The sequence below is a fragment of the Tachypleus tridentatus genome, chromosome 2, assembly GCF_004210375.1.
Source record: "Tachypleus tridentatus isolate NWPU-2018 chromosome 2, ASM421037v1, whole genome shotgun sequence".
Taxonomy (NCBI): domain Eukaryota; kingdom Metazoa; phylum Arthropoda; class Merostomata; order Xiphosura; family Limulidae; genus Tachypleus; species Tachypleus tridentatus.
In genome coordinates this window covers 33,077,838-33,091,065 of record NC_134826.1, presented here as the reverse complement: position 1 = coordinate 33,091,065, position 13,228 = coordinate 33,077,838, and the positions used below count along the sequence as shown (strand labels likewise).

At 32.7% G+C, this 13,228-nt stretch overlaps 1 protein-coding gene across 1 annotated transcript in view; it reads right to left on the bottom strand.

The window, feature by feature from the left end:
* Positions 1-6,623, bottom strand: part of LOC143245469 (general transcription factor 3C polypeptide 3-like) — a 124,615-nt gene extending 117,992 nt beyond the window's left edge. Inside the window, exons 1-2 of the mRNA XM_076491829.1 lie at positions 6,244-6,623; positions 578-685 (exon numbers count right to left, since the gene is read on the bottom strand). Coding sequence (XP_076347944.1) covers positions 578-685; positions 6,244-6,342 — 207 coding nt within the window. The 5' untranslated portion in view covers positions 6,343-6,623. The remainder of the gene's footprint in view (positions 1-577; positions 686-6,243) is intronic.
* Between the last annotated feature and the right edge of the window lie 6,605 nt (positions 6,624-13,228).

The following is a 13,228-nucleotide window of genomic DNA, read 5'->3' as shown; positions in this document are numbered from 1 at the left end:
CACTGTAGAAAAGAAACCAGAGGCAGCTGATTCAAACTGTCCTTACAAGAAGCTTACAGTGAAAAGGGAAGTGCTGGAAAAAATGATTCTAAATTCTCTGGACTGAAATGGACCAATCCTTAGATGCTCATGATGAAAAGAAATCCACTTGAAGTAAAACAGTTGCAAACTTTCTTTGTTAACCTGAAGATGACCTAAAAAGGTTTAAATGTTGTACTTTACTTTATTTGAATTAAAGTTTTAATACCCATACCAACCATCTTTAGGAAACAATGCTTAGATGGGCAAAGGAAAAGAAACCTTACTTGTCAAGTAATAGCTGTAATGTGAAAGGAGGTAGGTTTTGGAATTTACTTTTTTTTCAGGAACTATAAATTTTCCTGATCAAGCAAACAATTCAAATTATTTCAATAAATTATTTATTTCTTAAGCTTGCCCAACCTGTTATTTTTGTAGATGTATATAGCTCTTTACTTTTCTTTGCTACTATCACATATATTCAGAACTCTAGGTAAGGGCATTATACAAGTCTTGCAACAGTAACATTGTTATAAAATTTACATGTGACAAACATTACCTGTGTTGTTGTGACACCTGCAGACTGTGGAATTGGTGATGCTGGTAGGACAGGGCTGGTAGATGATGAATCACTGCTGCTATCATCATCACAAACTAGCTCTCCTCTCTGAAACATATCACACAGATGTAGTCACTAAGCAGTTAGAAGCTATACCTGATTTAAGTATATAACTAGCTGCTGGACAATTTTTAAGTGATTAATTAGTTTTTGTCAAGACTACAGGACTTAAATATGAGTGAGTAGCAAGTAATAGCAGTAATAAAGAATCATATGATTCCAAGTTAATATTGTAGTTGACCCTGTCTAACACCTACTATTGCTATTAATAATTTTCAGAGATTAAATAATGTCATGGACAAATATTCTTGTTCAATACTTTTTCAAACTTAAGCCTGTATTATGTCCTGCAACATGTTTAAGTTCAAACATGTCAACAGGTGTTTTAGTCATTCAAAGAGACACACATAATTCTGTACTTTGTAGTACAGACTTACTGATCTCCGAGATCCTGACTTACATGATGATTGTTATTAGTAGGATGAGTAGTGATTCAGTGATAACCTCTATCTTCACTAATTATCAAGAGGAATTTAAAATATAACAAATATCTTCAATAAGTTATAAGTGACCCAATTATTATTGATGTACTACTATGAATACAAGTTAGTAATGCAAAATAAAAATACCTTGGACAGCAAATTTTTTCTGAAAGTATGTGGATAAATGTGTAGAGTCAGTTCACTGAACTGAGCCCATACTGAAGTATTACTGTTTATTATAATTATAAATGTATTTAACTTTACAAATTTTTTAAGTATGGTGTACAACAAAAACCAGAATTTTAAATAAAGTATTTCCATTAAAGTTTTGTCTCTGAATTTACTTGCTGATGGCTAATTATTTTGTAAACTTGACTAAAATACACTCATATATGTAAGATCAAGATGACTACATAGAAATGCACAGTATTTACTCACAGCTTCAGTATAATGAAATTTTGTTAGTAAGGCTTGTGACATAGAAACTTTCAAAATTGAATAGATTAAGAATGCAAACACAAAATGTATGTTATAATAATGAACTTATTTAATTATGTTTTTCAAAATCCTTAATGAAAATATTAAACTTGTAAATAAAAATTTATTAACTAATTTTTGTTTCATAGCTTGTTGCCAGTTAGTTATAACCTCTATTTCCTGGTACCCATAATGGTCTTTAGGTCATAATATTACAAGAAAAACAATATGAAAATAAGTATATAACTAACAATTAAGTACCGACATCCAGTAACGCAATTAAACATCACATGAAGATTGCTAACCAACTATTTGTTATAACACTAATATTTAACAAGATGTATGGAAGAGCATAAAACAGGTTTCTAATTCTCTTACACTCCTGTAAATAAAAGGTTCTCTACTATTTCCTTTTCACTAGTATATTGTTCACTATCTGCATTATAGTTAACTGATGAATAATAGTTGGAAAATGTATACAGCAGCAAATATCTTTCTTTTTTTTTATGTATATAATTTATTTACCGTTATATATTTCTTGACAAATGTAACTAAAATTTAAAACTTTTTTTTTAAAGTTCACTGCTTAGCTTAACAAAGCTCAGTAAAATGACTAAAATTTCATAAGCTTGAGCACACTGTGAAACATTACACTGAACATTCATATGGTGTTTTCTATTTTATTGTATAAGAAATAGTTAATGGACTGCAGTACGATTTACTGTTCTTAAGACATCCGAGTAAAAGCAATAAAACTACAAAAAGAATCAGATATGAAAAAAACCAATTAATTTACTTGGTTACAGAAGTTATGGCAAGGAAACATCAAATTTGTAAGATAAAACAAAACATTATTATTTTTAAAATAAAAATCATCTTTTACTCACTAATAAAGTTACATTTTTAGGTAAGGAAAATGCTATTTCTGATGGATACTTTTCTCTCAACAAACAGTAACTATTCCTCACACATCTGCCTTTGAAATTTTATGTATGCTACTAGACTTAAGCTATCACCAACCAAAAGACAGGCATTTTACATAACCTTCATTAGTGTAGTCACATCATATGACAAAAGACCTTCATGCATAATGAGCAATTCCAATAAAAATTAACTTCATTATTGGACAAGGCAAGAACAATGCACACCAGTAGTAGAAAATAATAGTAGGAAGGTATGCAAGAAAGTTAATGGAAATTGATCCACATTGATTCAAAGGTAACAGAAAGCATTAAATCTATCAAACTTGATTCCACACTGACTTTTTAAACTAGGTTTTGCAGCTACCTTTTGCACTTCTCCAGTAAAAGGCCTTTGTGATGATTAGGTGCAACTGAATCTGTGCACCTTTCTGGAGTATCCCAGTACTCAGTTATGCATGTATTATAAATTTGTTTCTTTTCTTTCAGAGAAATATGGCCAATGTAAGCCCATGTTGAGGAAAATGTCTAAAAGAACATAACGTCCCATAATACTATGCAGCGAGAATGAGGGACAGCACACAGATACATAAGATACATCAATAGGTAGGGACTTACGAGCCACCCTGTAACTATGTGTACCTGTAATATGATTTAAACTTAAATACAATTTTTACTTTAAATATTAATACTTATCAAAACTAACTTAGAGATATCTATCACTAAATAATGTTTAAATGATAGCTATTAACTTTTATTTAAAATAATTGTCTCACCAGTTAAAAAACTTAAACTGCTAAAATTTTACTTTAAGCCTAACATTAATAGTAAACAAGCAAACTGCTCTCTATAGGTTTTGGTTCATAAACAAAGTAAAATTTCTTTCTTATATGCAACTACTTTCAAAAAATACTTTTATAAACTAGATCTTGTATAAAAGGAAAGTAAAATACATACTTTTCTTGTAGAGTGTTAAGAGTAATACATAGTAGCAGATCTCTCTTCGTACTTAACACATGAAGAGTACAACCACGAATAAACACATCATGACACAAGTTACATGTGACGACTGTAATACTTAGGTCTTCAAATATATGTTCAAGTCTTACAATTACATCTCAGAGTAAGATTCTAATTGTGTGTATGCACCATTTTATATAAGGTAAACAACAGTTATTTCAATAGAAAAATTACAATGCACTTCTACTCTTATTTTTGTTACAACAAATTAAACACACAATAGTACATTAAATCCTTTCAGAATCAGGATGACAGAGCACACTAAAGCATCACAAAAAGCATATAAATCAACAAATTTTGAGAACCTCAGAAATAACTACATGATAACCATTATGAATATAAGTAACATGAAAACAGCATTTGAATTTACATATGCAACATCCTGTTACTTATACAATTAACATACAAATGCCACATGCTTTGAAAAATATGCAGGGATGTGGAATTTATATTGCCTGGTTGAGGGAACAACAAGATTTGTCTGAGAGACAGCATGTTTTATTACTTTACTTTACTCACTGGATAAACAGATTTTTTCTTTCCAGATTGTTTATTCTGTTGCTGTTAAAACACTCCATATAGATCTCCTACAAGCTAGACAAATTCATGAAAATTTTGAAAGAAGGAAAACATCTAGCATATACACAAAAATATTTAAAAAAGCATACCTCTACACCTTAAACCAAAATTATAAACAAAAAATATACATATACCTTTAATTCCTGACCCTCAACCAGATGCACATTAACAAAGCTATTTAAATAGATGAAATGATACATTAGTTTTATATACAGTATAGGTTTTGGCAGGGTAGAAATTATCTTCAGCTTAAAGTTATTTCTCTACTACAGTGGATGGCCTTTGTAATGTGATACCTCCAAATGTAGCAAGTGCACAAACTTAAGGGAGTTTACAGAAAGGTTTGATAAATATTTAAATGATAAGGTTTGGCTTGTAAGCTGCTTCTTCTCTAAAGTTTAGATGGGACAGACTCAATGGATCAGCATTCCTCTTCTTCTACACAAATGTTATGTGATTAATAACAAAATTTGGAATTTTGTTATCTAACCAGCCTAAAATTAACTTACTTCCTCCATTATCTACTTATGTAATTTATCTTAGCTAATATTCAATGCGACACCATATCAAAAGGCTTTTCAGAATGTAGTGCACAATTTTTACTTCATTTAAATAACACCTGAAAGCTTTTAAAAAAAATTCATTTCTTCCAAATAAATGTGTGTGTGTGTAGAAGATGATTTTATACAAATTTAATTTTAGTGCTTTATTCTGATCCTCTATCTATTTATTAGAACCATATTTTAATATACAAGTTATTCAGATCAGTATTTTTTCTGGGTTTTAAAGAAAGTCAAATACTGGATAAACAAACACAAGAATGTGAAATTTTTTAAAACAAAGATGACTTGTTGAAGATGCAAATTACAAGGAAAAATCACATCATTTTTCTTAATATTTGAAGAACAAATTTAGTTCAATTAAGTTTAATGGATGAAGCAATTCTGATAGACCAACAAGCCCACTGTCTTCCTTAACAAATGACATTACATATTAAAGGTCTCAAATTTATTTGTGCTATACTCTGAAGGAAACAGGATGGGAAAACAAAAAATTTAAGATTTGGTATATACAAGATGCATTTCTCTTATGATTTTTTTTTTTCACCAGAGTGATTAGTTCACAGAATAAGCTATTATTAGCAGAAATACATGCTGGCACTTAATAATAAAAGAAGGAGTCTACTAGAGGAATTGATGATTTCATGAAAAATAAAGCCTAAAGAGTAGTTTTAAATTTTTACTTTTTTCAGATACATTGTCAGAGGCAAAACTAAAAGATGAAATGGTCTGTTGTTTTCTGTATGTTCCTCTATAAAATCACTGTGCCAGAAGCTTGTACTTTACAGTTACACTATTGCTGAAAGCAATTCATTACAAGATTTGTTTTTTTACATGTTTCAGCTATAACTAGCACCATGAAGTAATTGCTTTATCAGAAAAATAAAAATTTCTTAACTGCAATCTAGCCTATCTGTTTTCAAATTTTAATCTTCTGTCATTTCATCATCTGTCTTAATTTATGAATCAGATAACATAAGTTACAATGTGCTTTATAAGTGCATCTACCATTTTTATTCTTTTGCAATATTAATCTGATGTCAATAGTAAACGTCTGAACTCCTTCCTGCTATGTAACAAATGTGGGAGAAATAAACCAAAATAAAAATAATTTATCTTAAGTATGTAAATTGCAGCATCAGAAAAAGCCACTAGTAGACTGTATAAAAAACGATGTTTCATTGCAACATAAATGTGAACTACAAAACAACCAATGCACTAATTACAAACAGCACACATACTATAGGCCGATGAGAATAAATATTACAGAAGACATAACTAATTAATTTTCTTAAAGTAATAAGAAGCACAAACAAGACTAACTTTATTTAAATATGATTTATTTCCGTGCACTGATAATCAAAAACTATCTGCACCAGCTGTCTCGAAATAAAGTGATAGATCAGAAGCGGAGTGGAGCTAGACATCATTAACAACCATAAACTTGTTGGTTACCCTTTTACTAATTAATGGTACTAGCAATAGTGTTAAAGTGAGACTTAACAGTGACAACTTACAATATTAATTACTTCTGCATAAGTATTTATATTACTCATTAAGTAACATACCACTCGTCTCAGTTCTTTATATGTTTCCCACTGTTCCTCTGTAACCTGACCTAAAAGCGATTGGAAAAGTTGTGATGCATCTTCCTCATCTCCATCCATTTTAAATTTCTAAAGATTATTTTTAACTTCAAGCCTATAATATTGTATATAATCTGGTTTCGCACCAGCTGAAAAAGCATTTATTCACGATTTCAAACTTGACCGATTTGCGCACCACCTACAATCTATTTTATATATATATTAGATTTACATATATACAAATAAACATGTTCAATTATACAACTTCAAAATGAAAAATTATTTTTAGTTGTTGTTTTAAATTAATCACAAAGCTACACAATGTACTATCTGTGCTCTGCCCATCACGTGTATCGAAACCCGGTTTTTAGCGTTATAAGTCCGCAGACATACCGCTGAGCCATTGGGAGGTATTATATTTAGCATCATATCATCACTGTTGATACAAATAATTAAAATGTAATAACCATACTGAAATACCACAACAAAGAGAAGAGAAAAATAACATAAATAAAGCACAAGCTTAAGAATGTGAGTAATTTCCGCTGTTGAAAAAAACTATTTTACATTTTTCTGTTACAGAAACTTCACATGTGTGTTTTTTCTTACATCAAAATCACATTGGGCTTTGCTTTTGCTTTTGTGGAATTTCGCACAAAGCTACTCGAGGGCTATCTGTGCTAGCCGTCCCTAATTTAGCAGTGTAAGACTAGAGGGAAGGCAGCTAGTCATCACCACCCACCGCCAACTCTTGGGCTACTCTTTTACCAACGAATAGTGGGATTGACCGTAACTTTATAACTCCCCCGCGGCTGGGAGGGCGAGCATGTTTAGCGCGACGCGGGCACTAACCCGCGACCCTCGGATTACGAGTCGCACGCCTTACGCGCTTGGCCATGCCAGGCCTCACATTGGGCTAACTGCTGTGTCCACCGAGGTGAATCGAGCTCCTGATTTAAGCGTTGTAAATCCTTAGACCTTCTACCGCCCCAGCAAGAGAGGGGGCAGCAGAATTAGACACAGAGAGCTCAATCTCTCAATTCTTTGGACCTCATTCAAGTCCAAGTGTTAGTTTCAGAATTTAAGACAATTAGAAATAATGGTGCTTTTAACAAGCTATTTTCAACACCTGAAGGAACAGCAGACACTATTGTTGTTTTCATGAACTTCGTACCAGAATGATTTTCTATATACATTAAATTGTTTTCTTTGATTTGTTTCTAATTTTGCGTTGAGCTACACGAAGGTTATCTGTGTTAGCCATCCCTAATTTAGTAGCGAAAGAACAGAGTCAGGGAAGTTAACAATTATCAACCATCGTCAACCCTCTTTTACAAAAGAATAGTGGGGTTGACTGTTACATTATAGCTCTCCGACTGAAAAGGGGATCATATTTGGTGGGACAAGGATTCGAACCCTCAACTCCCAAATTGCGAATCGATGGCCCAAAACACCTGGCTATGTCAGGCGGCAAACCTATTTACATTGGTTCCGCAATTTCAAATACAAATCATACTTAAGCAGATACTATCTGCTTTGTTCATCGGGATATTGTTGTTACTTCGCACATTGAGAAAGTCATGTCAATGATAGCAGTAGGTTGTATCTTTCACCATTTTCTAAGAAAACTATTAGTTCATGGCAACAGATGTCGCTCTAAATAAATTCGATGACTCTTGTTAATACAGAGCTTTGACTTTACATCATTTTACCAAGTTTTTAACGGAAGTCAGTTGATAGTACAATAAAGCTTATGTTTTTTTATACATCATATATTCAGTGTAGTGTGTCCATTTGCTTAGCTCAAACTCACTTGGAGGTTAGAGAAATCTACATTCTAAGGAATACAGTATAGAATGAAAAGTTTGTGCTTCTTGAGGACCTGTCGAATTACAAACACATTCTTATACATATAATATTGCACTACATATCGCTGGCTTACAGGGCTTCATATGTCCTTCCATGAGATTTATATGGTAGTAATTCCTGATGATACTTTCCTCGAGATGGGTTTCTAGAGAGGAAGATGAAGAACCCGGTTTGAATTGAAAGGTCACTATTAACAGAAATCCCCAGATTATGTTCAACATTAAGACAGAAAAAATGTACAGTTCCATCCAGTTATTCAGCTAATACAAAAGGGGTCGAATCCAAATTATTGTTATCGCCACTCCGTCCATTCTGTTTTCAGAAATCGAACTAAATACAGATCAAGTTTGTCTCCTAATGTATGTGTACCAGTTTGTATGTAACTGGATGGTGCTTAATATATATATATATATATATACAGGCAAAGATAGATAGGAATGCTGCAAACTCCTTGGTTTATGCAGACTGAAACACTTTTCGTTAGAGGCATTTCTTCAACTGATCTTGATGCCATTATTCGAAAATTAAAAGTGTTTGTCTTTAACATTGATTTTGATATCACAGGTCTGTGATGGTTTTATTGTCTTGAAATTGTTACATGTTGCACAGCACTTTATGTACGATGTTGTTGTTGTTGTTTTGAATTTCGCACAAAGCTACTCGAGGGCTATCGGTGCTAGCCGTCCCTAATTTAGCAGTGTAAGACTAGAGGGAAGGCAGCTAGTCATCACCACCCACCGCCAACTCTTGGGCTACTCTTTTACCATTATAACGCCCCCGCGGCTGAAAGGGCGAGCACGTTTGGCGCGACGGGGATGCGAACCCGCGACCCTCAGATTACGAGTCGCACGCCTTAACACGCTTGGCCATGCCGGGCCCTTTATGTACGACGAATCCGAAAATGATATCCACTTTTCCCCATTACATACTGATTTTTCACAAACTGTTATATGTACTTTTACACAAATTAATCATTTTTGTTGCAGTCGGGTCATATTTTTCATGTTTTAAATATTGACGACCACAAACTATAACTTTCTTTGAACCAATCGCGATGTGAAAGTGTTACCAATTGTTCTAAAATATATGAGAAACACATAGCCAGTATGTAAAAGGTCACGTAAGAGTCATTTCTGGATATTATTTGTTTGTCCACGCACTTTCACATATTTTTTTTCTTTTTAACGTTATTTATTCGTCACTTTGGCAACAGGACGTTATGTGTAAATGACTCAAAACATTTTTTTTTTTGGTAAATCTGTTGTAGAGAAACGAAGGTAAAACAGAACTTGTAATAACAAATGTATTACGCACATTTTAGAAAAAAAAACTTGGGATCAATACAAATCATGGGATCCACACAAAGTTTCTACAGTTTCATTTATCTGAAGATGACCTAACAAGGTAGAAACGTTGTTTTCTGCTTTATTAGTAAAAGTGTTAATGCCCATACCAGCCATCCTTAGATATATATTTCTACAATTTGTGTCGAAGGGTTGAGACAATGATCTAAAGGTAAGAAAAATATTTTGCCTTTTTGCATTTCAATCATTTGGTATTAGCCTGGAAACAACAAAAGTGAATGCTATTTTTCTCATGTAAAGTGCAAGGCTACAACATTTAAAATAAAAAATTCATCTCTGAACCTTCAATCTGCTTTAAAATCTGTTGCTCAAGGACCTGTTGTAAATGTACCTCCTCCACTAAATACTCTTGATACAGTTTCATCTTATTCTGAATCTGATGATGATAGAAATTTTTTTCAACCTCAAACGTTTGACGGACCACAACTTTTCATACAAGGTGAAGTTAATTATTTAATGAGAGATTTAGGCTTTCTAAAGGATTCTTCAAAGATTTTGTAGTCCAGATTTTGGGTTAATAACTCAAACGTTTGATGGACCACAACTTTTCACACAAGGTGATGTTAATTATTTAATGAGAGATTTAGGCTTTCCAGACTTTGGGCTAAGAACTTACTTCCTCTAGAAACGCTATTTTACTGGTACATAAATCGTGAGAAAAAGTTTATGCCATACTTTAAGCAAGAAAGTCCTCTTGTTTATTGTAACAATATTACTGAATTAATACCACCGTTAGGAGGTGCACTCTATGAAACAAGTGAGTGGTCATTGTTTATTGATTCCTCCAAAGGAAGTCTAAAAAGTGTTACCCTTCACGATGGTAGCATACATGCATTTTTTCCTATTAGTTATTCGGCTAACTTAAAAGAAATGTACGAAAATCTCAAACTTCTTCTTTAAAAAGTCAAACACAAAAAATAAGACATTATTGGCTGCTTTGTAAAGACTTAAAAGTCCTTCGTATGTTGTTGTTTCAACAATCCGATTGTACAAAGTTTCCAATTTTTTTAGTGAAAAGGACAGGAGAGCGCAAAATCAGTATTAGATAAAGGAGCAATAACCACTCAGAGCCAGCCTGGTACCAGGTTTGAAAAAGACTGAATGTGAAATTTATTTGACACAGAAAAAGTCCTATTACTTCCACTTCACGTGAAACTGAACTTGATAAAGTGGTTTCTAAAGGCCTTAGATGAAGATTATGATGTTTCAAGTATTTTGGATATCAATTCCCAGCTTTTTCAGAAGCGAAACTTAAAGAAGGGATTTTGTTGGGCCTTAGAATAGGAAACTGACTTGGGATGAACAGTGCAAAAGAAAAATAAGAAAAGTTGAGAAAGGAGGGTAGATTGCCTTTAAATATGTTATTGACAAATCTTTAGCAAGCACAATAACCTAAGTTATGAAAATATTGTCAATAACATGCTTGATAAATTCAGAGAGTTGGGTTATTATATGAGATTGAAAATTTAGTTCTTACATTCACATAATGACTATTTTCCTGACACTATCGGCATTGTCAGCGAATAACAAGGAAAAAGGTTTAAATGAGACATCAAGAAAGTGGAAAGGCGGTATAAGGGAAGGTGGAACATCAACATGATGGCTGATTTCTATTGGTTATTGAAACGAGGTGTTCCAAATCCAATACATAAAATAAAGACCAAAACATATTATTTTGAAACTAATTTAGCAATGTAAGACCATAGGGAAAGCAGCTAATCATGACCACTCACCGTCAACTATTGGACTACTCTTTTTACCAACGAAAAATCGATGGGTCCACTGTCACGCATTAATAAAATAGAATAATGTTCTGTCCATTGACCATCTTCAATTACAGTTTGTGCAGGATGAAGAAAAAATAAATTTAGTTCAGACTTCGTACATTTACAAAACTTTACATGGGATAGAATGGACATAATTACTTGTCAAAAATATTATTGCTCGATCTTTTCTGTTTCTTGGTTTTAGTGATTCTAAGTGTTGGGTCTCTCGAGCCCCTTCTTTTGCCCGTTGTTTTCTGCTTTCAATAAAAGGTTTCTATTTCATGAAATCTATAGCTAAATTTATATCTGATTTAACTGCTTGTTTTCTTAAAGCTAATGCTCCCTTTCTCAGAAGAGGTATGACTGAATGAAATAGGTCGATTAAGAAATCTTCCAAACCTTGACCTCACTGCTGGTGGCTGTATATGGTAATTCGTTTCCCATCTTGTAATCGTAATATATGCCTTAAGGCTTCAGCTTGTTCTAGTGAGGTACTCTCGTGACGACAACAGAAGTGAAGTATAATGATGACTCTTCTGTGTTCAAATGGAATACACCAACCTACGTCATCCTTTATACCTATCTCAATAATGTGAAATTTCTTTTTAGACACCAGTTTATAATGAGATTTTATAAAACTTTCAGTGATCATGTCTCCATTCTGATCTATAACTTGAATGATACATAACAGTGACACATGTGCATTACTAACAATACTGGGTTCCACAATATCCGAGTAAATATAGAGTGAATAAAATCCTTTATGCATATTAAGAGTATGTGGAGCCTTAGTGGCTTCTAATATTATACAATTATTGACAAATCAGAATAGCACAAATAATAAAGAAGATCCTTTTTTCATATGGACACTAACCTTTTTTGGTGAAAAAATCGAAGTAAAATACAAATTATATGTCAGCTTCAACGACTAACTCATCTAAATGGTTTGGTATTCTAGTTAAATCTTCAACCTCATTGTAACGATCCGATCTAATATAAATTATTTTATTGTAACCACCAGGCCAAGAAAAGAAAGTGATCCATTCTGTATAATCAGGTACATCATGCCAACGATGTGCTTACTGTAGTTCAATGAAAGCAACTACCCATAAGCCCTCACGGTTAATAAATCTTAGAAGATGTTTAAAATAGTTGTTCAGGGTATTGTTGGCAAAATAGTTCATGAAATGCTGGGTAAAGTCATGTACAACTGATCCATGTCGAATAATGAGTAACAGTATAATATATAACATTTTATGATGGCAGCTTAGTTTGACCAGCCTGAGAGATTCAACAATTAAACTTGTCAGGATATCTTTTCCATTTAACACAAAAAAATTGTTTTTACCCCTTCTTTTTTCACGTAATACTTCTTCAACAGAATATACATCTTTTAAGGACTTAACACGTAGTTATTCAGATTCGTAAAATGTTCCGTCTAATTCTTCTCTAAGATAATCTTATAGTTTGTACGCTGGGGAGTTTCTGTCCAATCTCTTGTGATTTGTAAATATTTCGTTTGTTCATTCAGGTATATATATATATATATTTATTTATTGATTGACGTTTTGCTTTACTAATTCGAACTTGGTCACTCACTTGGAATTGAAATCTCACATCTATGTGTGGTTTGCAAAGAATTTTCCATGCCACAGTCTGATTACTTTGATTAACGTTTAATGGTCTCATTTTAATACTTTAATTATACGACCTATTATAGAAGCTGACTAAAGATTTTAACGCTGAGGTATACTTGAATATTTCATTACAGCTAAAATAGTGCAACACTTTAGTTTTAAGAGACAATTAAAACATTCAACTATACAGGCTTTTGTTTTATTATGCATATTGAAGAAGTGAATGTTTTGTTCCTTGAGATAATGTTCAAACAGCCTATTATTGAATTCTGTTCCAGTACCACTTTGAAGTTCTTAAGATTTTCTACCTAGTTTTAAATCTGTTCAAAAG